Source organism: Gadus macrocephalus, chromosome 2 (genome assembly GCF_031168955.1).
Source record: "Gadus macrocephalus chromosome 2, ASM3116895v1".
Taxonomy (NCBI): Eukaryota; Metazoa; Chordata; class Actinopteri; order Gadiformes; family Gadidae; genus Gadus; species Gadus macrocephalus.
In genome coordinates, this window is record NC_082383.1 from 17,859,668 (window position 1) to 17,884,046 (window position 24,379).

Consider the following 24,379-nt stretch of genomic DNA (forward strand, 5'->3'; position numbering starts at 1 on the left):
AGTAGCCTATGACTGATCAGACGTCGACGACCCGTACAACGTCGATGTCTTGTCACCTTAAAATACATATCTGTGTTAATACAGCGGACAATAGTCCTGTAGTGCTATATTGACTAGTATGACTGATCTGACTTTGCTGCCGCACACACGTTTCGAGGCGATATAGCCTGGCTTTAACAGGCTGTGCGCGCTCCCGCGGCTGAAATCACTTTCTGGCAGGCAGCTGATGACTTTTCGGCACAACACCGGTCCTGACTCTGAGTGTAGACTACAAACGCGATTAACTAAGGTCAGGGATGTTCCTTACTGTCTAGACAGGGTCCAATAAATAGTGAACTTCATCACAGCCTCACCGAAGCGCCTACAGTGCTTAATGCAAACAATTGCAACAAAAAACGCCTGCAGAAATTCTCCGACACCCGCTAGTTTCAGTAGTAGATGTCTAGCCTCCTGTCATTGATCAATATGAGGACATTTTAACCACGATGGTTGAATTAAAATCAGAGGGAGACAGCAAGTGCAGCTCGAAAGCGACCTCCCACACAAGAGCAATGGAATCATTTGATTTTATTATATGCCTTCCTTGTAACGTTTGATCGGTACATTTCGGCTGCGCATGTAGGCCTATTTTTGGAATTTTTAATTGCTGCAATAAATTATGTTATTGTTGACTTCTAACATGTCTCAACCTTTGCTGTTTAAATCTAACAGTAGTCTTTGAGTAATATATCGGCGGTAACCACTGTTTTTGTTGCGAAATGGCTCAAGCTGGGCATTCCGTGGTATTGGATGTGTTTTAATAAAACGCATCCAAGACTAGGATTGTCCGCTGGGGACGTCACATATAGTAGGCTAACGATGCTCATAGCGTCCTACCCTCGAGCAGTGGTGTAGTCTACGTGATACGCAGGTATACGCCGTATGGTGAATGTAGCCGTAGGAGATAACTTCCCCTGCTAAAAGTATTTTATTGCAGTTATACCCAAGTGAAAGATCTGTCACAAGACGATTGATACGTATCCGTGCACATTTTTATGTGGGTATCCGCAAATCCTGGTGCGTTCCTATAATTCCCCCTGCGCACTCGCGCTCTGCCCTGTCTCTGTTACGAAGCGCGCGGCTGCCCCTGCATCTCTATGGCAAGCCGAGTGTGCCACAATTCGACTTCAATTAAACGCGTTCTGAAACGCCAGCACGCGTGCCCAGAACGCGTTTTGGTTTTCCAGAACGCGTTCCGGCGTTTCAGCGCGCGCGCCAAGAACGCGTTCCGGCATTTCTGCGCGCGCGCTCAGAACGCATATTAGCATATTAACAGCACGCGTGCTGTTTTTTAATTATGTTATCATAGTTGCCACGGCACTTACCATACACAATGTTCGGTCAAGTAGCTTAGATAGTGTATAGTCAAAGTGTATGTACTTGTAGTGTTCACCACCTCCACATTAACCACCTAATTTGAAACATCTTAACATCTTTCGACTCTAAGAACGACACAACAGAAAAGATTCGCGAAAGAAGAGCTCTGGTCTCGACTGATGTTGTCTGTGTGTTTGCCCTAGCATATGATCAGGTGAAAACGGCTCAAATCTATTGGCTGAGAAAATTGAGGGGAGGAGTGCATTAGCATATTAACAGCACGCGTGCTGTTAATATGCTAATATGCGTTCTGAGCGCGCGCGCAGAAATGCCGGAACGCGTTCTTGGCGCGCGCGCTGAAATGCCAGAACGCGTTCTGGGCACGCGCGCTGAAACGCCGGAACGTATGGCAAGCCGAGTGTGCCACAATTCGACTTCAATTAAACGCGTTCTGAAACGCCAGCACGCGTGCCCAGAACGCGTTTTGGTTTTCCAGAACGCGTTCCGGCGTTTCAGCGCGCGCGCCCAGAACGCGTTCCGGCGTTTCAGCGCGCGCGCCCAGCGTTTCAGCGCGCGCGCCCAGAACGCGTTCTGGCATTTCAGCGCGCGCGCCAAGAACGCGTTCCGGCATTTCTGCGCGCGCGCTCAGAACGCATATTAGCATATTAACAGCACGCGTGCTGTTAATATGCTAATGCGCTCCTCCCCTCAATTTTCTCAGCCAATAGATTTGAGCCGTTTTCACCTAATCATATGAAGGACCACAGCCTCCTTAGCAAGTACAGCCGGCTCTTTCTAGAGTGCATCTGTGTTGGCATTTGTACGTGGTGACCCCCTCCACATTGTCCCCTCTCAATGGAGACTGGTAGCATATGTCATTTAGTCCTCCTGTAATCCACCACAATTTCTCTTGGAGGTGTTCAGTTGCAGGTGTGATGACCCAGGCGGGTCTTTGACCCGGCCCCTGCTGTGTGTATGCCTGTGTTTCTCTCACTCCTAATCAGGAGATTGTCGGCAGGTGCTGGTTGGACCGGGACCGCAGTGTATAGAGCCTGCCCAGACAGGCTTCTCCCTCCTCCCGGCATTTGATTTCTGCTGTTTGTTTGTAACACATGGACTGATGTTCACTTAATAACAATATAGTAATAACATACTAACTAACTAATATAAATATATGATTAATATATTCCTCACCATGACCTGACGTGTAGACACTGTGAAAAAGAAATAGGAAAAAGGTGACCAAAACGTTTCACTAAATTAAAGGCTATGAGTGAGTTTGTAGGTGAGTTACAAATGTATCAAGAGTAGAGGCCAGTTTAATGTGAAAAGGGATGGTTAAATGGTAAATGTTGTGAATATTTTGGGGGCAATTTTGGCTGCAATATTTTCTACATTTATATAGGCTATACACCAACTATTTATGTAATGTGACAGGAGCGGGATGGAAGTCTTCCTAAAGGGCTTGGTCTGTTGGGTACCAATACCTACCAGTTGGTTACCAATAGTATCAGTTGTAGTAGTATCTATCTCCTCACCTCCCTATATTATATATATATAGTTTTTTCTATCTGTCTCATTCCAACTGATGAAGTGAATTATACCTCGTCTTATAGGCTACTACCACGTACAGGCTAAAACCTGCAACTGCATGTTAATACTTCAGACGGACTTATTTACTTCTAATGGAATTTTAACTCTAACTTCTGAACTCTTTTATTGTTTTTATTGTACTCAGAAGACGAATAAGCTGACTCATGTAATGCTGTAATAAATAAATGTAATAAACGATACGCTATAAATAAAAGTATTTTTTAATTATGTTATCATAGTTGCCACGGCACTTACCATACACAATGTTCGGTCAAGTAGCTTAGATAGTGTATAGTCAAAGTGTATGTACTTGTAGTGTTCACCACCTCCACATTAACCACCTAATTTGAAACATCTTAACATCTTTCGACTTTAAGAACGACACAACAGAAAAGATTCGCGAAAGAAGAGCTCTGGTCTCGACTGATGTTGTCTGTGTGTTTGCCCTAGCATATGATTAGGTGAAAACGGCTCAAATCTATTGGCTGAGAAAATTGAGGGGAGGAGTGCATTAGCATATTAACAGCACGCGTGCTGTTAATATGCTAATATGCGTTCTGAGCGCGCGCGCAGAAATGCCGGAACGCGTTCTTGGCGCGCGCGCTGAAATGCCAGAACGCGTTCTGGGCGCGCGCGCTGAAACGCCGGAACGCGTTCTGGGCGCGCGCGCTGAAACGCCGGAACGCGTTCTGGAAAACCAAAACGCGTTCTGGGCACGCGTGCTGCCGTTTCAGAACGCGTTTAATTGAAGTCGAATTGTGGCACACTCGGCTTGCCATAGGAACGCGTTCTGGGCGTGCGCGCTGAAACGCCGGAACGCGTTCTGGAAAACCAAAACGCGTTCTGGGCACGCGTGCTGGCGTTTCAGAACGCGTTTAATTGAAGTCGAATTGTGGCACACTCGGCTTGCCATACATCTCTGCATGTTAGTTGGCGGGCCGCGAGTTTATTTTTTGCAGGGTGGTAGCGGGAAGCTCGTGAATATTCATGAGGGAACTCATCCCTCATTGGCTGGGACTTGGCTCGCTGGGACTTTGTCAGAGGGCTTGTGAAAACAGAGGGCTTGTGAAAATCACGAACGCAAATAAATGAAACGTTGTTATAAATCAATACAAATCATTGTATCAATAGTGTGACACATGTTATACAGTAGCCTAGTTGTTTTTAGACGAGTTAGCATTACGAGCTAACGTTTGTTTTGGCACTTACAGAAAGGTAGCTATAGAGTTGCCGTGTAGTAGGTGGATTGATAGGTGAAAATCAATATTAAAATTAATTTAGCCCTACGCGAAAATATTCTATGGATAGGCCTACAGATTTTATGGCCCTTCTTTCTATAATGTAATTGGTTGTGGGGTGTGGCAGAACCCATGAACAAATATCAGAAATCATACGGTTTATTCTTATCCATCTACACCTAACCTCCAGCAGCTCCATCTCCTCAAAGTTGACATGGGTCTGGCAAATGTTGCAAGCTTTAATAAATCCTGCCATTATGCTCACTACTTCTAGAAACAGAACAGAATGGAATCTTAATGGAAATATCAAGACATGGATGGACAACAATTAGAAAAAAAAAACTTGGAAACAATCACCAGCTGCCGAAAGCACTGCGCTATACATAACGTTATAAAATATAATAAATAAAAAAATTGGGCTACTACAGTAGCCCAGGCTGTGACACATAACAATTTCACAGGGGCTTTTAGACGAGTGAGCTAACGTTTGTACTTACAGAAAGGTAGCTATAGAGTTGCCGTAGGTGGGTATCATGTGTCACATTATTGCTAAAATGATTTGTGTTAATTTATAACAACGTTTAATTCATTTGCCGATGCGCTATACATAACGTTATAAAATATAATAAATACAAAAAGGATTTACTACAGTAGCCCCCGTGACACATAACAGTTTCACAGGGGCTTTTAGACGAGTGAGCTAACGTTTGTAGGCCTACTTACAGAAAGGTAGCTATAGAGTTGCCATGTAGTAGGTGGGTATTATGTGTCACATTATTCGTGTTGATTTATAACAACGTTTAATTCATTTGCGTTCGTGATTTTCACACAAGCCCTCTGACAAAGTCCCAGCGAGCCAAGTCCCAGCCAACAAGTCCCAGCCAATCAGGGATCAGTTCCCTCATGAATATTCACGAGCTTCCCGCTACCACCCTGCAAAAAAAAAATTCGCTGGCGGGCCGAGCCCATCCTTCTCGCGCTGCGTGCGTGCGTGCCTGCGTGCGTGCGTCCAGTCCTCCCATATTAATGTGTAAACCACATAACAAGTAGTCAACAGAAGACAATGTTTTAATCCCACTGTATATCTCCTTGTTACTTTTAGATGAGAACCCCTGGCCAGCCTTTCGGACTGGGTGTCAGGCTAGGGAATTTAAAAACAGGCATCCTTGGTTAGAGTGGAGGGAAAAAAAGTTAGGTAAATGTCAGCCAACATGCAGTTGGTATACATAATTGAAATTCATAAAGTTAATCACTATGCAAATGAGAGTATAGCTAATTCATGTTAATTTTTAAGGTGCAGTAATTTCACACTTTTACACAATTCAATTACTGTATGGTATGTTAGATAACAACAGTAAGAGCTCAAATTAGAGCAATTGAAAGAGTGAAACATTAGTCTCCTTTCATCTCCTTCTCATGCACTGGATAGCCAGTAGATTTTGTCCTTGTTTAGCATGTGCTATTGCTACTAGATAGGCCTATACAAAGGACAACTTGTCATTTTTGTGTTCTATTTGTTCATACTGTTATTAAAACTGATGAACCTATTCAGCTTTCCATGATTGTTGATAATCGTAATACTCTTAAATCAGCGGGTTGCAGACCCCTGCGTTGGTGAGTGTGGTGCGACACCCCATAAGCGACACACACGTACACGTACCGATGGGACGGGTTTGTACGAGGCTGGGAGGGAATCATCACAGTATACCCACTACAATAAAATACACTACACCACCGCCCTCGAGTCCTCGTTAGCTACGAGCGCATTCACGACGTTCGTTACCAACGATGCTCGTACAATGCACTTCACGATGCTTTCGGGAAACTGGGCCCTGGAGAGGAGGGGGAAGGAGGCGGGAGCAGGGGTAGGGAAAGGGGCAGAGGCGGACGGTGGGGGGCGGAGTGGGACGGCGGGGGGTGGAGTGGGACGTCCCATACGGAGGATTTTCAAATGGGAAAGTCGGGGATTTGACAGATGTTCATGAGCATAAGCCGCTCCGTTCATAGCTGAGCTGAGAGGGTTTTGGAGCGGGCGGATTTATCGAGGGTGAAAATGTCTGTGGATAAAGCGGCGAATCCTTGTAATAAGTTTCAAGCGAATATTTTTAATAAAAACAAATGTCAGAACTGCTTCAAACCTCGGGAGCTGCATCTCATGTCCGACGATGAGAGCGAACAGGTAGGATCGTTAGGTGTGTTGTCGGCAGATTCTTTCTAATTGTACACGTGTGTTTATACTCAATTAGGACATCGATAGCCATCTAATTCAGTCGGAGGAGTTCATTAGTAGTTGTCGTTTACGAAACGTTGTAATTACAGATAGAAAATTGACACAGGTTATATTTCTATTCTGCTGTAAAAACAGTATTCTATAGCTGATGGTTCATAGCTTAGTGACTCGAGAAGACGGCCACACCGAGCCGAGTGGAGGTGTGTGGTGTGGAGATGTGTGTGTCATGGAGGTGTGTTGTGATGGAGGTGTGTTGTGTGGAGATGTGTGTGTGTGTGTGTGTGTGTGTGTGTGTGTGTGTGTGTGTGTGTGTGTGTGTGTGTGTGTGTGTGTGTGTGTGTGTGTGTGTGTGATGGAGGTGTGTTGTGGTGGAGGTGTGTTGTGTTGCGGTGGAGGTGTGTTGTGATGGAGGTGTGTTGTTATGGAGGTATGTTCATTGTGATGGAGGTGTGGTGTGGTGTGTTGTGTTGTGGTGGGGGTGTTGTGTGGAGATGTGTGAGTGATGGAAGTGTGTTGTGGTGGAGGCGTGTTGCGTTGTGGTGGATGTGTGTTGTGTTGTGGTGGAGGTGTGTTGTGTGGCGATGTGAGAGTGATGGAGGTGTGTTGTGGTGGAGGTGTGTTGTGTTGTGGTGGAGGTGTGTTGTGATGGAGTTGTATTGTGAAGGACGTATGATGTGTTGTGGTGGAGGTGTGTTGGGATGGAGGTATGTTGTGATGGAGGTGTGTTGTGTTGTGGTGGAGGTGTGTTGTGTTATGATGGAGGTCAAGTCCTCCGCAAACCATTCCCCCTCAAACCAGCACCCTTCAAACCAGCATCCCTCAAACCTGATTATGGGGTCCTCCCGGTGTGTTGATGAGGATTCTCTCGGTCCCCAGGCCAAGCCCATATACGGAGGCTGGCTCTGTCTGGCCCCAGAAGGGACAGACTTCGACAACCCGGCCCAGAGATCTCGGGTAGGAACAACGAACGGCTCAAAGTCAACTAAAGCACGTTTGATATAAGCTTGATAAAAGAGCAGAGGAACCACATCTCCATTGGTTTGGATTGAGTTGTATTATCATACAGTACTGACAATGTGTCTCGTTGGCAGAAATGGCAGAGAAGATTCTTCATCCTCTATGAAAATGGAAACCTCTCATTTGCCCTGGATGAACTGGTAAGTAGTTAAATCTTTTACAGTTAACTACTAAAGCATGGGCGTTTGGGGCCAGATGTTTGGGTCTAATAGCAGCGGGCCTCTCTCCTGTAACACTCTCTCTCTCTCTCTCTCTCTCTCTCTTTCTCTCTTTCTCTCTCCCTCCCCCCTCACTCTCCCTCCCTCTGACTCTATCTCTCTCTCTGTATCCCTCCCCAGATGAGCACCCTCCCCCAGGGCACGGTGGATATGACCTCGTGCACGGCGGTGGTGGACGCCGAGCCGCTGACGGGCCAGAGGAACGCGCTGCGCCTGGCCACGCCCCAGCAGGACCTCTTTATCAGGGGGGAGAGCCGCGAGATGATCAGCGGGTATGTCGGGGGGCTGGGTGTGTGTGTGTTTGTGTGTGTGTGTCTGCCCACTCTGCTCCCCTGGGTTCAGAAACCTCGTTAGCCAATCAGAGGTGGCGCATGCAATAGCATGCGTTTAACCTAGAGGCGTCCAATGCAGACCTTCTATTACATTTACATTCAGGGCGTTTATCAGATGCTTTATCCAAAGCGACCTATAAGTACATTAGTCAGAAGAAAGAAAAGCAACAATATATCTCTGTCGGTACAGTAAGGATGTTCATAGAATCAAGTGGCAAGCACTAACCATCACTAGGTTAACCCATTCCCTGTATACAACAGAGATAGATAGGACGCTACACAATGCTAGGTACTGTTTTAAAGTGCCAGGACGTACAACATTAAAGAATTGAGAACATTAAGTGCAAGTGCTGTGGTGCTGTGCTGTGGTTCCCCTTTATTTCCTCCTACCCTTGAGCAAGGAGCTGCTGTTAACCCTGGACATGGTTCCCTGGCCCAGTACAGAAGTGTTCAATCCCTACCAGAGAAACCTTTAAACATAAAGAACACATCTCCCCGATGGTTTCCCTCTCCTAAGCCCTTGAACGATATTGCTAGTGGTGCGTTGAGCGCTGACTCCATGGCCGTGGTTGAGAGAGGAGGTCCTCTGCAGACTGACTTGTTTTCTGCTCGGTGCGGATTCGCTCAAGTCTTGAGAGTTGGGTCAAGCAGTGGGGTCAGTTATTCTGTCACTGCGACCTCAGCGAACCTCTTTATGAATGAAGAATGCCAACCGCTTAGCAGTCAGAGCGTTGGTCCTCCATCGTGGGGTTGCCGGTATGAGCCCCCGCTGCGTCAGAGAGCCGTTGCACTGCGTATTTAGGTGTCCAACAGAGAGTGTGTTCTCCTCCTCTGGGCCAGGTGGTGCGAGCAGATCGCTGGGATTCAACGCAACAACCAGCACCGCAGCTCCAGGAAACACAGCGTGGGCCGCGACCCAGCCCAGGTACTGTCCTGAACTACAACCCTTTGGTACAGCGCTCTTCAGGGCGGGTGAGGGAACCCTCCATCTTTGTAGTTTTAGGTTCATCGACTTTTGCATCAATTGTCCAAATCCATTTGTAACCATGGAAACGGTTCTCACCACGAAGCTTATTCTCAGCGTCTCAGGTCTAATATATTACGTACATTATCCCCTTATGTGTCATGATCATATAATAAAACCTTTATTTTACAGTTTAAACTGAATTTCAGTTAGACAGTATCCGTTCTTGTGGGTTTTAAAGGATTTTTATTGTCTCATTTTATTGTTGACTACATTGTTTAATATCAGGAAGCCTGTCCAGCAAAGATGGCCACCCCCGGGTCGTGTCTACTGGAGGGAGTAGGAGGCCGGCCCACTGAGCCTGGGGCTGGCCTGAGGAAGGCTGCCAAGCTAGGAGGGGGGCGGAGCTGGACAGGCTCAGACACGGGTCCCTTGGGCCCCAGCCAACCCTCCTCAGGTGGAACAGAGAGGCAAAACAGACGCACACATACACACAAATACAAACACATGCACACACACACACATGCATACACACACGCACACGTGCACAGGCGTACAGACACACACACACACACAGTCGTACATACACACACACACACACACACACACACACACACACACACACACACACACACACACACACACACACACACACACTCATACACTGATACAGCCTTTCATACACAAACAGATGAACGCAATTATACATCTAAACAAATAAAATACATCAGAGCCCTTAAATGAACACACAATCTATTCCTCCACCTCTCATCTCTCTCTCTCTCTCTCTCTCTCTCTCTCTCTCTCTCTCTCTCTCTCTCTCTCTCTCTCTCTCTCTCTCTCTCCCACCCCTCTCTCTATCTGGCCTCCAGCAGATGTTCACCCTGACAGTTGGAGATGACATCATCACTAACAGATACCAGTGATATCATCTCAGACTGTTTTCCTCTCCCAGAGTCGTAAACCTCTTGTTGCAGACGTCAGAGGGGTTCATGCAGCTCGCTGTAGTCAGTGGCTCCGATACTAAACACGTCCAAATTGCCAGAACGTGGATTCAATTAGACTACATCCCGTGACATGAGTGGAACTGCATTACATTACTTCACCACGGTATTTTTAGACCATGGCTTCTAGAACAACACAACCAACACAAAGTGGAGGTTCTGTTGAGTTCCGTCCCTTAAAATGTGTTCCTGTAAGTTACGTTTGACTCACCAAGGATAGCTACGCTTCAATTCAACGTCAAACCTGGAACAACACTTCTGTAACAGAACTTTGAGAACATTATCTCCAGAAATGGATCGCTACGTTATTATGTGGGAAAAAGTTGTCTGCTTCATTACTTAATGTTGTTGTTTGATTTTTCTCATTCATGGACGTCTGGAACTGAAGGCAACAAGCTGCAGTGCCCCGCCACTACCAGCAGGGGGCGATCTTCATCGGCCGGTACCGAGGTCAAACCCGCGACGCGTTGGAGGGGCGCGGCAAGCGCCTCACCGAAACGCGACCGGCCGGCCAACGACAGAAGGTCAGATGATTGAGGTCGTCTGGAGGATTCGGTGGCTCGACTAGCGGGTTTCTAACTCAGTCGGCACTACGACCTGTAGACTATCAGCCCCGGGTCATTACAACCTGCGGCCCGATGCTGGTTCACAAACTTAGCCAGTTGTTGATCACCAGGGAGTGAAGAGTCGTCCCTCCAAGCAGAGGACCTGAGCAGAGAGGTTTCAGAGCTGAGAGGTTCTGAGCTGAGAGGTCCTGAGCAGAACCACGGCTGCCAGAGCGTTCAGCTTTGGAGTCAACAGCTACGACCGCAGAACTAAAGCACCTCTTCCTGGAGATTACCCTGCTTGCTCTGCAATTGCCTTTTTGGGAAACAGGCAAAACACTGGCCTGCCCCCCCCCCCCCCCCCCCTCATAAATAAGGCCAGAAATTCCTCATGGATAGTGTAATTACATATCTTTTTCATGACCACAACTGACTTTGTGTGTTTTTTCTTACTATTCTTTGGAAGAAAGGAGCCTCCTCAAACTTAAACTTTTGTGTATTTAATGTTGTGTCCCTCTCTTACTGAGCTACGTATGTCAGATACATCTCAGTGTACCGGATACAGGCCGTACATAGAGGCTGTCAGGACAAAGCTTCCAGATACATTCAAAGTCCAGTTTTCCGTGTTGTCGTTAACAGGAAACAGCAGCCTCACTAAGGGGACAGGATCACAGCTCTGCTTAAGTCCTGGGCCTCTGGGTGATTTAAGGGTTAACTTGGAGCAGGGTTTGAGGTGACCTGTTAGAAGGTTGGTGGTGGCCTGTCTGAGGTGTGCGGGTCATTAAGTGTTATTAAGTAGAGACTCTTTGTGTTCAACTGTGGAGTGATTAAATCACCGGACAGGAAACGGCTCAGGAAGCTCCTTGTATGGGCATATGAGCCGTTGCGTGCTCAAACCAAACTGTTGTTCTGCGGTTCCAACAGACTGGACCAGATGCAGAAGGCGAACCAGGAGACGGCGTGTCCCACGGCAACGGACACGAAGCTTGAAGGGGACCAATCAGAGTCCAGGATGAGTAGAGGCGAAGCTCGTGTTAACAAACGTGAGGTAATTAATTCAGTTCAGTTCAAAATTAAATTCAGTTCAGTTCAAAACAATTAAATTAAATTCAGTTCAGCTCAGTTCAATTGAAAACAATTAAATTTGATTCAGTTCTGTTCGATTCAAAACAATTAATTTAAATTCAGTTCAGTTCAGTTCAGTTCAGCACAATTCAATTCAATTCAGTTCCACACATTCAATTAAATTAAATCCAGTTAATTTCAGTACAACACAATTAAATACAATCAAGTTCAGTTCAGTTCAATACAATCAAGTTAAGTTCAGTTAAACTCCCCCCACTTCACTTAACTTTACTTTACTTTTACCACAGAGCGAGGGGACCCTCTGACCTTTAGGGGACTAGCCCAGTAGGAGGTTTCCTTCTGTCCCATCTGAGACGCTGTGTTATGAGGGCATCTGGGCTCCTGATGAGGTTATCTCTCAGACATCCATGTGGTGTTTATCTATCAGGATAACGATTGGTCTTTTAGATCCTTAAAATGCAGTCCAGATTAATAATAAATGAAACTACTTTTTAGAAATAAAATTGTACTTGATTTTTGGTACTGAATTTCAGTGAAGAAAATATATTTTATGCCAAAACAAATCCTCTGTGTTCAGTTAAAGCACAAAGCAAGAGTGTTAGGATTTGTTTTCTAGAGTTAGTGAAGACACCTGATGACTGAAGACCACAACAGAACCAACATGAACCCACAAACAGACCTGGGCAGGCTATCCCGTTAACATCCGGCGTCCCCGTCTGACTCCCCCCCCCCCCCCCATCCCTGAAGATTGCTCACGGAGCATAACCAGGTGTTCCTCAGGGAGTTGAACCAGGTGTTCCTCAGGTTACATACAGACACAAGCAAACACACAAACAAACACACACATATGCACACACACGCACACACACACACATATAAACAAACACACACTTACACACACACACACACACACACACACAAACACAAGTGCACATGTATGTGTCCACAGATTGTGTGTGTGTGTTTGTGTTTGTGTGTGTTTGTGTCTGTGTGTGATATGTGCTTGTGTGTGTGTTGACAGGACAGCCCTGTGGTTGAGTCACGTTAGGCACTGTTTGTCCCGGGTTTGATTCCAGACGGTGCAGTCTCAGCCTGTCCTTTTTTTTTTTAAGGGAGGTGACGGAACATTTCCATTAGCGGTCTTCGTCATGCAATCACCTGCCCTGTCAGGACAGGAGCTCCTGGCTGTCAGGACAGGAGCTCCTGGCTGTCAGGGCAGGAGCTCCTTGCTGTCAGCACCGGATGGGAGGGAGAAGGCATGTGTGTGTTCACCCACTCCTGGGGGCGTGCCATGAGTCACAGCCCTCCTTTGCTCCGTGTTCCTGACAGAACCGGTTTCCCCCCCCAGACCCTGACCAACCAGATCCCCCAGACCGAAACCCCAGAGAACCCCCAGACCTTGACCTACACCAAGAACCACAGCCCCCAGACCCCCAGACCCAGACCCCCCAAACCTCCCGGTCCCCCCAGACTCAGACCAGGACCCACCAGACCCAGACCCACTGGACCTCCCAGACCCAGACCCACCAGACCCCCCCAGACCCAGACCCCCACAGACCCAGACCAGGACCCAGACCTAGACCCAGACCTAGAGGGGCTGCTGAAGTCACCACAGGGGCGTTGGGGTTAGAGCGACCCCCAGGTTTAGTAAGTACAGCCTCTGTAGGTGTCAGGACGGCCCAAAGACTGTCACCTCTCTGGTCTGCCTCTGAGGAAGTGCACATCTGTCATTATAAGTGGCAGTCACCGCCCTGTCAGGAACGGCCCCTGGTGATTCAACAGGAGACTGAAGATCTTTACGAGGGTCTGTCTGCCTGCAGAGCATAAAGACGCGAACAACACCACAAACAGCACAAACAACTAGTGAATGGTGTCAGTAGAGGGGCTTTGGACGCCTCCGCGCACGTCAGCAAGGAAGGGTCCAGGAAAGAGATGGATGCCTACAGGGAGACTGTGGCCTTTGGGTTTTGAACCATGGACACTAATCACTACTACATTCTCCTGCCTTCATAGGAGTTCCATATGGTATACTGAAACCAACTTAGGAAAAGTTAAAAAAGTAAGTTTGCTGGGCCTTTCCTTGTTTATATACATTTTTGAATGAAACATAGCCGAGGGAGTGAGTCCGGCATCGGCTGGTTATGTTGGATTAGAGACACAGCCTGCTCTCCACAGGATTGGCTTTCGCAATTTGGCAACGGCTTCTTTCAGCCAATGGCGTTGGTGTATTTGCCTGATTTGTTTTGGTGGAGGTCTGGTCTTCGAGGAGTTTATCCAAACCCAGCTCACCCGACTGGTCTGTCTCTCCCTCCGTTCCCTCCTCTCCATCCAGAGCCGCCCAGCGTATCTGAAGTGATTGGCGCCCGTTTATTATTCCCACACATCCCTGTGTTCTCCACCAGTTTTCAAAGTAAAAGCCTCCAGACAGACAAAGGACGTTCTGTACCTCTTAAACCCTTCTTTTTTCTGTGGCGAGAGTTATGTAAGAGGGGAGAATGAATCTCTTGAGAGTATGAAAGAAGCGCTCTTGTTCCACTGACTTGGGTGAAATGTAGCCCTGAAAGACGGCGCTCTCTCGGAGGGCTTCTGTTGGCCAGGGGGTACCTGGTCGCCACGGCGATCCGCCTTGTCACCAGGACGATACAGCTGGCATGCGCAGACACACGGCACCGCTGACATCTCCTGTAATAAGAGACGATGCTGCCCGGGATTATTGAGTTCAATCTAAATGCCCGTCGCCAGCTCCGCTCGGACGGTCTCCAGAATGTTTCTGTAGGTCTGTGTTGTGACCTCTTAAAGGTTCATTCTCACTGTGTCAAGAGGTCATTCAGACCAGTGTCAGGAGTTCTTCAAGGCCAGTTTTATTGGTTGAATTCAGACCAGTGTCAGGGGTTCATTCAGACCAGTTTCAGGGGTTCATTCCAACCAGTTTCACAGGTTCATTCAGACCAGTTTCAGGGGTTCATTCAGACCAGTTTCAGGGTTCATTGTGAAGGGGCGATCCAGCTTGTGTCAAAGGGTGATGTGACCGGCCTTTAGGGGGGGTTGGATCAGCCTTGAGGGTTCATGTTGGGTTCTTGTCTGCTCCAGAAGACCCAGCCCTGTGGAGTCGGATCCCATGTCTCCATCATGCAGCGCAGAGCCAAGTCCCTGGACCGCAGGACTTTAGACGCCATTAAGACTGTAAGTTCAGGTTAACCATGGAATAAAACGAAAGAAGACAGCGAAGAAAAGCAAAGTCAATGTAAAGGACGTATTGTAATAGTAAATGGACCCCTGTTGAATATGGAAGCTAATCGCATTTATGCTGACGTTTAGTTCATTGACCTTCCTCAAGGAGATGCCTCAACAACACACTGTTGATAATATTATCTATATTTAATATTTTAGTAAGCCAGTTATATTTATCTCTCCCTGATCACATTCGGCATGGCATCGTTGATATTCCTCTCTTGTTCCTCCCTGAAGCCTGATTTACTGAACTTCAAGAAGGGTTGGATGGTGAAGCTGGAGCAGGACCAGGTGAGGTCTTCTCCAACTCGGGCAGACCTTTCTGTCCTCAACGCACCATCACTCACTCAACATGTCCACACAAGAGACTAACTCAGATCAACTTTGTTTTCTTCCTTTAAGTGGAGGAAGTTCTGGTTTGTGTTGTCAGCCGACAGCCTCAGATACTACAGGGACTCCATCGCTGAAGAGGTATTCTGGGTGTGTCTGTGTGTGTATCTATATATATATTTATATATATTAAAATGTTGTATTATCTATTCATTATTAAATTATCCATATATATATATATATTATGCATTATTTTTAATATCTATTTTTAATAGATTATTTATTCTATGAGGCTATTCAATCTGATATAACACTGTAGTGTTCTGTGTACTGTGGATAAAAGCATCTGTTGAAAGACAAGGCCAATGTAAATGTATATCATGTACAGTATCATTATTTTTTATGGACAGGCCTTTGACCTCCAAGGAGAGATTAACCTCACCAAATGCTACGAGGTGTCCGAGTACCAAGTGCTCAGGAACTACGGCTTCCAGATCCACGTAAGAAGACCCGACCCTCCTTCAGTCTGTAAGGGGGTGGTACTGATCACTGCGTCGTATCGCTACACTTAGTAACGGTCTGTGTTGGTCCTGAGTTTGAAGTCGAGCTGATCTCTCCTCAGACGCGGAGAGGCGTCCACACGCTGTCCACCATGACGGCTGGGATACGCAAGAACTGGATACAAGCACTGATGAAGAACGTCAGCCATGCCCATGCTCCTAAAGTAGTGAGGTAACACCAACATCACCGCCGTCGTCGCCTTCACAGCTATCAGCCATCTTCTAGGAATGCTGGGCCCTGAGTGTGTCTGTTGTCCATCGTTAATGGCTTATTCAGCTTCCCCTCGTCTCCAGGGGTTCTCCTCTAGCAAAGGAGAAGATAAAGGGAAGTTGGGTTGGCAGCTTGTGGGGAGGCAGTAAGGGACCTTTTTTTGTAACGTGTTTCGGACATTGCTTGGTTGAAAGATTAAGAGAAAACACATATTCGTTGTTGTTCTCCTCGTTCTTGTTCTTCTTGCTTCTGTGTCTGTTAACCAACGTTTACGTCTCACATCTGAAATTGCATTTCGATAGTAGGAGGGACTAGAGCTGACTAATCTAGTCCGCTAGCTGACTTGAAGCCACCTGGATTCATCTCCACGATGGCTCATTAAAGATCCTCAGAATGCAGTCTACTTATAGTCTCCTTGTGTTGTGTTTTATTTCCGGTTTGTAGTTTTCCAGGAATCCACTTCCCGACCGAGGCTCTCCCCAAGCCTGACGTCACCCACGACTCGCCCTTCAAGGGGCCCAGAGAGGAGGCCCCGCACCACAAAGACACCCCCAAGAACCTGCAGGACAGACGGAGGGACGATGGCGGTAAGGCCTCGGACTGGACTGAGTTCAGACCGCTGAGTGAGTCTAGCCTGGAGCTGGAGATCCGGAGTGGGGAGCCGGGCTCCCCGGATACACTGAACCAGGAGAGGAGGAAGAGGCGCCAGCAGAGGAGGAAGAGGTACGAGAGCATCCTGGGCGTCGCTCAGTCCCGAGAGACGGCAGGAGACGAGGGAGTAGGGGGCCTGGAGCTGGACCCCCCTGGGGGAACCTCTGGGCCCCAGCAGATGTTGGTGGAGGAGGAGGATATGGAGAAATTCTGGATACAGGTGGAGAGAACCACCTTTAGGGTGGAGAGGGTGGTGCCGCTGTTCCCCGAGGCCGCAGACGAGGACACGGTGGAGCTGCAGAGGCTCATGGAGACCTACCGGCAGGGGGTGAGGGCTGCTCACGATGGAGTAAAAGCACAGAGCTATATTTTACATTTATTGGATTGACTTTGAATGTATTTGGGGGATCATTTTGTAAAATTGGTGGGACATAGTGCAGCAGGATTGGGAAACAGGAAAAAGTGACATTTTGTTGTTTGCTATTTGCTTTAAGGTTGAGGATCTGAAGTGTTGTCTGGAAGAATCTGATTGCCGGAGGCTGGAGTTGGAAGCTCAGTTGAGAACAACAGGATTTTCCCATCAGGAGACATGCCCAATGGTAACCACTGTAGCCGAAAAGAAAAGCATGAGCATCCCATGGTTGTGCTGGTAACCAACCATCATCGCTTTCTCGTCTGATACTAACCAAGACTTCTCTGCTCTTTCCTAAGATGGACTCCACACTGAGCCCTGAGAAGGAGGGCGATTCCTTGGGTAGACGTGGCTCCGTGCCACTGAGCGGCCACGCTCAGAGCCTGAAAAAACTGTACTTGGAGACGCGGGGTCTTCTCCAGCAGCAGAACGACATAAGGCAGAGCATGCAGGAACAGCTCGGCATTTCCCTGTCCCCGGTGGAGTCCCAGGGATCTCCCCCGTCTCAGGCACCCAGCATCTGGCTGCACGACACCAACGGCAACCAGCAGGAACTGGGGGGCCTCCATCCTGTATTCCCGTCCTCGCCAAACACAGCCGCACCGTCTCTGGTCTCAGACGATGAGGTGTCACTGCTTCACTATGACGGGGAAAGGCTCACTTCCAATATCCAAACCCACCTGGAGAGGGAAGCATACCAGGATGTAACCAGCTCTGACACACATACAAACAAAACCACATGGGACGGAAAGGGTTTAGACCAAGATCACCAGCAAACTCACAAATTATTTGAGTCTCCTTGCGGCCAAGACGAGCCGACAGTCGCAAGACTTTTGCAGGAGGTTGAGCTGCTCAGAGGCCAGAACAAGGCCCTCCACCAGCACAACCAGGAGATGCTGAACCAGCTGACAGAGGCTGATCGGGAGATCGAGAGGCTGAAGGCAGACGTCCGCCACCTCCCAGAGATGGAGCGGTGGAGCAAGACGAGGGTGGTTCTCCTGGAGACGGAGCTGAACTCAAGGAACCAGGGACTCATGGAGGCCAAGTTGCTGATTGCCTCCCTGGAGCAACGTCTGAGCAAGGTGGAGTCCCAGGCGCTCAGATCTGTCGCTCTCCAGGCTCCAACCATCTCTGAGGACACCGACGAGAGCGGGGTGGAGGTTGACGAGCCCATGGCGGACAGTGAAAGTAAGAGATACCTTCTGCGCTGTTTCGAGGCCACAGAGGCCAAGCTGATAGATCTGGAGCGGAAGCTCCACCAATCAGAACAAAGCTGTAGCGAGCTGCGGTCCTGCAACGTGGAAATGGAGGAGGCCCGGAGGACCTGGGGGCGGAGGACGGCGGAGTTGGAGGCTGAGCTGGCGAGGCTCAGCACAGAGTTGGAGAAAGAAAAGTCGTCAGAGAGACAGAATATTCCGGATGAGGAACAATTCCTGAAAGTTTCCGAGGGGACAGGGATGGCATCAAGAGATCAGGGGAAACTAATCAAAATAATAGACAGGTCTGATGTAAGATCAGTAGAAAGACAGCAAGAGGCAACAGAGTCTACGTTAGCCAGCTATCTTCAGCGGGACGAAGACGAGTTATGGGGGACAATGCTCATCAGGATAAAGGCTGATTCTTCACAAACCGCTGAGGACAAACTCCTCTGTGTTCTTCTGATGGAGGTGACAGAACATAGGTTGATAGAGAGGAAACTGCTGCTTCTTGCCAAAGATTTTCTGTTGGAAAAAGCTTCTTGTACAAGCATAGGGGGGGCTAGCCTGGTGGAAATAGATGAGGGCACGTATTCAAATGGCACTGGGAGTTTGGTAACCCCAGAAAATGAGAATTGGTCTGACGTCACTGGCACAATGGACATAGCTAAACATATTGGGAACGACTTCTGCATACAGCAGAACATTTATTTGCTGAACTTCATCACCTCTATTGATAACTCCTCTACCAGTGACAAGCTGAAGCTCTTGGGTCAACGACTCTGTAAATATTACCATTCAGGGCACCACTGGCTACACAGAGTCCAATCTAGTGGGAAACTCAATGAAAATCAACAACAAGGACAGCTCATCACCTCTCCTACCTGCACAAACTGTGTGAGCCTGGGGAAGGAAGACAAAGAGTTGAGGGCCGAGGTGTCCTTTCTGGAGAAAGAGCTTGAGAAGGCTTCAGCAGGCACTAAAACCCCCAGCACTAACCTTCTGGGTGAAAACAAGGAGTCACAAACACCTAGCATCTGGCTGCTTGATACCAGGTCCAACCTACAAATGCTGGGGGAGTCCAATCATGAGGTTCCTTCAACGCTTAATGCGGCCAAACCTTCTCCTGTCTCAGACCACGCCATGGTAGATAGAATACAAAGCATGGGAAGGTCTCCAGACAAGGGTCCCTCCTGGCATGACAGCAAAGAGAGCTCATGTCGGGAAGTGGGGAATACTGAAAAGTCTAATCAAGGTGGAGATGTGGGCTTTGACAAGAAGGAAGAGGAGGTAGAGGACGATGAGGAAGAAGGGGCCAAGGAGGGGAGGGTTGTAAGGCTGAGAGGACAAGTGGCGGAGCTGGAGCAGCAGCTGTGCCTTGTAGCCGAGGTGCTGAGAGCAGAGCATGAGGGGATTATAGGTACTCTACGGCTGCAGCATGAGAAGGATATGGAAACACTAAAGGCAAGTAGAACTGCAATCTTCTATGTAAATGACAATGGCAACAATGACACAAATGCATGGGGATCGTTACATTTCATATGATTTGATTTATTAAATTGCTTTTGAAATACAAAGTTTGAAAAACATCATGCATCCAATTCTTGCAACATTTAAACATTACATTTTTCAACAGCTTTAATGAAATTGCAATGTTGATATTGGAGTCCACCTTTCAATGTGTATGCAGCGGATGCATATTGATGCATCACATTGCCTCTGTTGTGTTTCCTCGTAGTCGTCATCACTAAAGGTGGCAGAAGGTGTTTGGACGGACGCTAACCATCAAACCGCCCCCTTAGTGTTAGTTTTGGAGGAAGCAGAATAACGGTCGGTTTCCCTGCTCTGTCCCCAGGCGGCTTGCGAGAGCGGCCTGTCCGCCCTGGAGGTGTCCCAGCAGAGGGCGCTAGAGGGGGTCCGGCTCCACCACCAGGGGGAGCTGCAGCGTCTGGTAACGGAGCAAGACCGGCTCCTGGAGGAGGAGACCTCCGCCACGGTCACGGGTAAACGTTGGCAGGCTCACTGTGGTGGATAGAGGATGTGATTGGGGATGTTTCATGCGATCACACAAAGGGTCACCTGAGTCCAGCAGTCTGCTTTAAGACTTTGTCACAGCAGACTGCACTTCTGGGGAAGCAAAATAAAGGATAATGCCCCGGTCGCCTTTTGTATTATATTATATTATATATATTTTGATTCTGTAGTCTTTAGTTGTAGTTTAGGACTTTAAGGCATGATTGGCACAGAGACGATCTCAACACTGATCCCAAATATTTTGATTTGAGGGAACCCGCAAATGAGCTAGAATACAGACGCAACTCAACAGAACTGAGAACAGGGTTGATATTAAAGCCCCTCTCTGCTCTCAGCCATAGAATCCATGAAGAGGGCTTTCCAGCTGCAGCTGGACAGACAGACAGACAAGACTCACCAGGCTCGGCTCTCTGCTGACAACACACACCTGCAGGAAACACAGCGGCAGCACAGGTACACACTACACACAGGTACACACTGTACACACTACACACAGGTAAGCACTGTACACACACACTACACACAGGTACACACTACACCCACTGTACACACTACACGCAGGTATACACTACACACACTGTGCCCACAGGTACACACTGTAGACACTACACACAGGTACACACTGTACACACTGTAGACACTACACACTGCACACACTGTACAGACTGGTACACACTACACACTGGTACACACTGCACACAGGTAAACACTGTAGAGAATACATACAGGTACACACTACACACAGGTACACACTGTAGACAATACACATAGGTACGCACTACACACAGGTACACACTGTATACACTGGTACACACTAGACACACTGTACACTCTATTCACACTGGTACACACTGTTAACTCTGTACACACTGGTGACACTAGCATGTCTTTTTGTGTATGTCTGTGTATGTTTGTGCGTCCGTGCATGTGTTTGTCTGTGAGTGCGCATGTGTGTGTCTGTGTGTGTGTGACTCTCTCTGGGGTCCACAGGGAGGAGCTGGAGGTTGTGGTCCAGCAGTTCTCCCTCCAGCGGCTGGAGAACAGTCTCCTCTCCCAGGATCTGGAGGCAGAGCGGACCGCCCTCTGCCAGAGCGGCCAGGAGAACCGGGAGCTGAAGGAGAGGAACCAGGTCAGCCCAGGGTCCACTGACACTGGTTTCAAAGAGTGTGAATGAGGTGTATGAACCAACATCTGTGACGTATTCTATCCATGCGGTTATGAGGTCGGAGGTTGACGTCCCGACTAATTTTGAAATCACAAGAACCTTGGGTGATGTGATGGGCCAGATCCATGCGTCATGGCAACGAGCCGTTTGAATGGTTTGATTATGTTGTGACGATTGTGTTGTGTTCTAATGGTCGTGTTTTGTTTTGTTGGCATGATTTGATTGTGTTGTGATAGTTGTGTTGTACTGTGACATTTGGGTTGTGTGTCTCTTTGTGTGTAGGAGCTGAGCGTTGTCCTAGCAACAGAACTCAACAGGTTGCGTTGTGTTACGTTTTGATGTTGTAACAGATGTGTTGTGTGTCCCTGTGTGTAGGAGCTAAGCGGTCTCCTAGCAACAGAACTCAGCCGGCTGTGTTCCCGCTCCAAGCAGGAGGCGTCTCCGCTCGGACAGGGAGCCAGCGTGTTTGAGCAGGAGGTGATCGCTCACTCTGGCTGGAGACTCTTAACTCTCCAACTCTTAACTTTGAACTATCTCTTTATCTGTGGTCTGATGTCTGGTGTCTGGTCATTCATGACGGTTCTTAATACACAAAAGCACATTGTCAGATCGGACTTTGAGAAAAACCTATATTATGTAAGAGGAAATGTGAGGTAGTGTAATAGTAGTAGTAGTAGTGATAACTATATAACAGTGGGTAACCGAATTATCTAGGTACCACAGGAGGCTATACAGTAGTCTGTAGGCTGTACGGTAAGCTGGTTTTGACTGAGCCTTCACTGTTGTTACAGACTGTGCATTAATACTATGTAAGAGAACATTGTTAGATCTTATCATAAGCTGAACATTAAAACAAGACTCCCTTGTTTTTCCCATTTCTTTCAATATTATTGCTGACCACTAGATATGTATGCATACATGTGTGTATGTATGCCGGTTGTTGGAACACCTTTATTTCTCTGCTGAGATGAATAAAGTATATCTTATCTTATCTTATCTTAGGTGTCACTGAAACTTAATATTACTTTAATTTCTCGATGATTGTGGTACTTGACAAAGTCAATATTCATATAAATGTTCCATAATTCATGATCTATTCCACAACGTTTCAGATGTCCCTGCGAATGAAGGAGTGGGAGATCCAGGGTCTGAGGAGGGAGGTCTCCTCCCTCAGAGAGGAGCTGCTGCTCTCCCACAGTGTAGGCTGCACACTGCTATCACCAGGATGATCATCAGGATGATCATCAGGATTATCACCAGGTTTATCATCAGGATTATCACTAGGATTATCATCAGGATTATGGATCAGTGGTTATTGTGGAAGTAATACTAGTATAAACAAGTGGTAGTCATCACATTAGCACCTTTAGTCATAGCAATCGTAGTAACACAGTAGTAGTAATTGTTTTGTAATGGTTGCAGTGTTGGAAATAGTAATAGTCGTAGTATATATTAATAAATAAATATATATTAGTGATGGTTGGTCAAATGTTGTACCACTAAACGACCAGAGCCTTGTGGTCAAACAGACCAAAGCAGTAGTCGTTTGCAGTAAAAGTAGTAGCAGTAGCAGCAGTAGCGGCAATAGTAGTAGTAGTTATAGACAGTAATAGTAGTAGCAGCAGCAGCAGTGTAGTACAGTATAGTATAGTATCAATCGTAGAAGTTTATAGTGGTAGTACAGATAGTAGTAGTAGTACTAGCAGTAGTAGTCTTAGTAATAGTAACCTAGTAGCAGTAGTAGTTGCAGCATCAGTGGTGATAAATACATAACAGTGCTATTTTCTGTGTAACACAGGACCATAGCCTCGCAGTGCAACAGCAGACAGCAAGCTCCACAGAGCTGACTGTCTTGAAGGTTAGATTCCAGGGAGACATGGACGTCCTACAGGAGAACCTGCGACTGGCCCATCGAGCCCTTGAGCAAACCATACCATGACCCCCCTCCCCACTTTATTTAAACCCACATGTGTATAAATGACATAGCTAATGTTGTAGTCTTCAGGCCCCTTGATCTCACTGAGTTCACTCTATAGGATTCCCCTCACAAGAGATGAAGATGGCTTATTACTGCGTCTGAGTGTACTGTATCTACTGTATCGACAGTTTTTACTGTGTATCTACTGCCCTGGTCTTGTAGAAGCAGTCTGGGCTCCTTTCTCATCTCAGACGATTTACTCGAGATGGACGGTAACGATGGCGTCATGGTCCCGTCTCTCTTGATACACTTTGGTTGCACAAGAGAGCCTAGATGAAGTCCCTAACAATGTGGGCAGGCCAATCGGTGCTGCTTGAGCTGTGATTGGGCAGATTACCCCTGACCCGAGTCAAGGGGTGGAACGGGAGGCTTGATGGACCAATGGCTGGCCACCATAGCAGAGAAACCACCGCATTGGGTCAGCCTTCATGACCTCAGCACTGAGCTTCTCTGGGACCAGATGCAACCATTAACTAATTTAATTGCACTGTTAGGAATATGAAATATTATATATATATATATATACATGAATAATGATCTACGAAGGAAAGACTAATAGATTAATTAAAACTTGGTATAATACATTATATGCACTAATTGACAGTATATAGGCTAATATAAACTACTATATAGGCCGACTGATGGATGAGTTTTGCTCCAGAATTATGTAAAAAAAAAAGTGTATTCGTGCAAACATTAAAATCATACTTTACCTTTTTTTAATTATCTTATTCTCCATGTTTGAATTAATCCATAGGCTACTGTACCGACAGTGATAGTTTTTTCTATTTCTTCTGACAAATGTACTTATTGTGAGTCTCATGTTGTTAAACCTAATACAACATATCTTTATAAGGTTTATACATTTCCATAAGTTGTGCGTAAAATTAAATGTTCAATGTTTGTTTCCTTAATAAATAACACATTGGAATACTATCACCGAGTTATCACTGCTCAATCAAATTCAGATCACATAATATGTGGGTGTGCGGGGATCTGTCTTTCTGCCAGCAGACTTTAAGGAAACA

General features: G+C 47.1%; 1 protein-coding gene across 6 annotated transcripts; it reads left to right on the plus strand.

The window, feature by feature from the left end:
* The first annotated feature begins 6,113 nt into the window (after positions 1 to 6,113).
* On the plus strand, positions 6,114 to 24,287 carry LOC132472735 (myosin phosphatase Rho-interacting protein-like). 6 transcript variants are annotated; one of them, XM_060072483.1, is made up of 22 exons: positions 6,114 to 6,366; positions 7,294 to 7,371; positions 7,509 to 7,574; positions 7,773 to 7,924; positions 8,825 to 8,909; positions 9,237 to 9,405; positions 10,341 to 10,476; positions 11,422 to 11,545; positions 14,674 to 14,766; positions 15,052 to 15,105; positions 15,217 to 15,285; positions 15,555 to 15,644; positions 15,767 to 15,876; positions 16,360 to 16,894; positions 17,061 to 17,165; positions 17,278 to 19,638; positions 20,030 to 20,177; positions 20,544 to 20,661; positions 21,151 to 21,337; positions 21,749 to 21,850; positions 22,486 to 22,572; positions 23,172 to 24,287. In XM_060072483.1, the coding sequence occupies exons 1-22, from the start codon at positions 6,241 to 6,243 to the stop codon at positions 23,310 to 23,312; spliced, it is 5,136 nt and encodes a 1,711-aa protein (XP_059928466.1). In that variant the 5' UTR covers positions 6,114 to 6,240; the 3' UTR covers positions 23,313 to 24,287. The 6 variants fall into 6 exon arrangements, with proteins under 6 accessions (XP_059928466.1, XP_059928474.1, XP_059928498.1 ...); XM_060072491.1 differs by having other exon boundaries at positions 14,677 to 14,766; XM_060072515.1 differs by having other exon boundaries at positions 22,486 to 22,633; positions 23,172 to 23,307.
* The last annotated feature ends 92 nt before the right edge of the window (positions 24,288 to 24,379 follow it).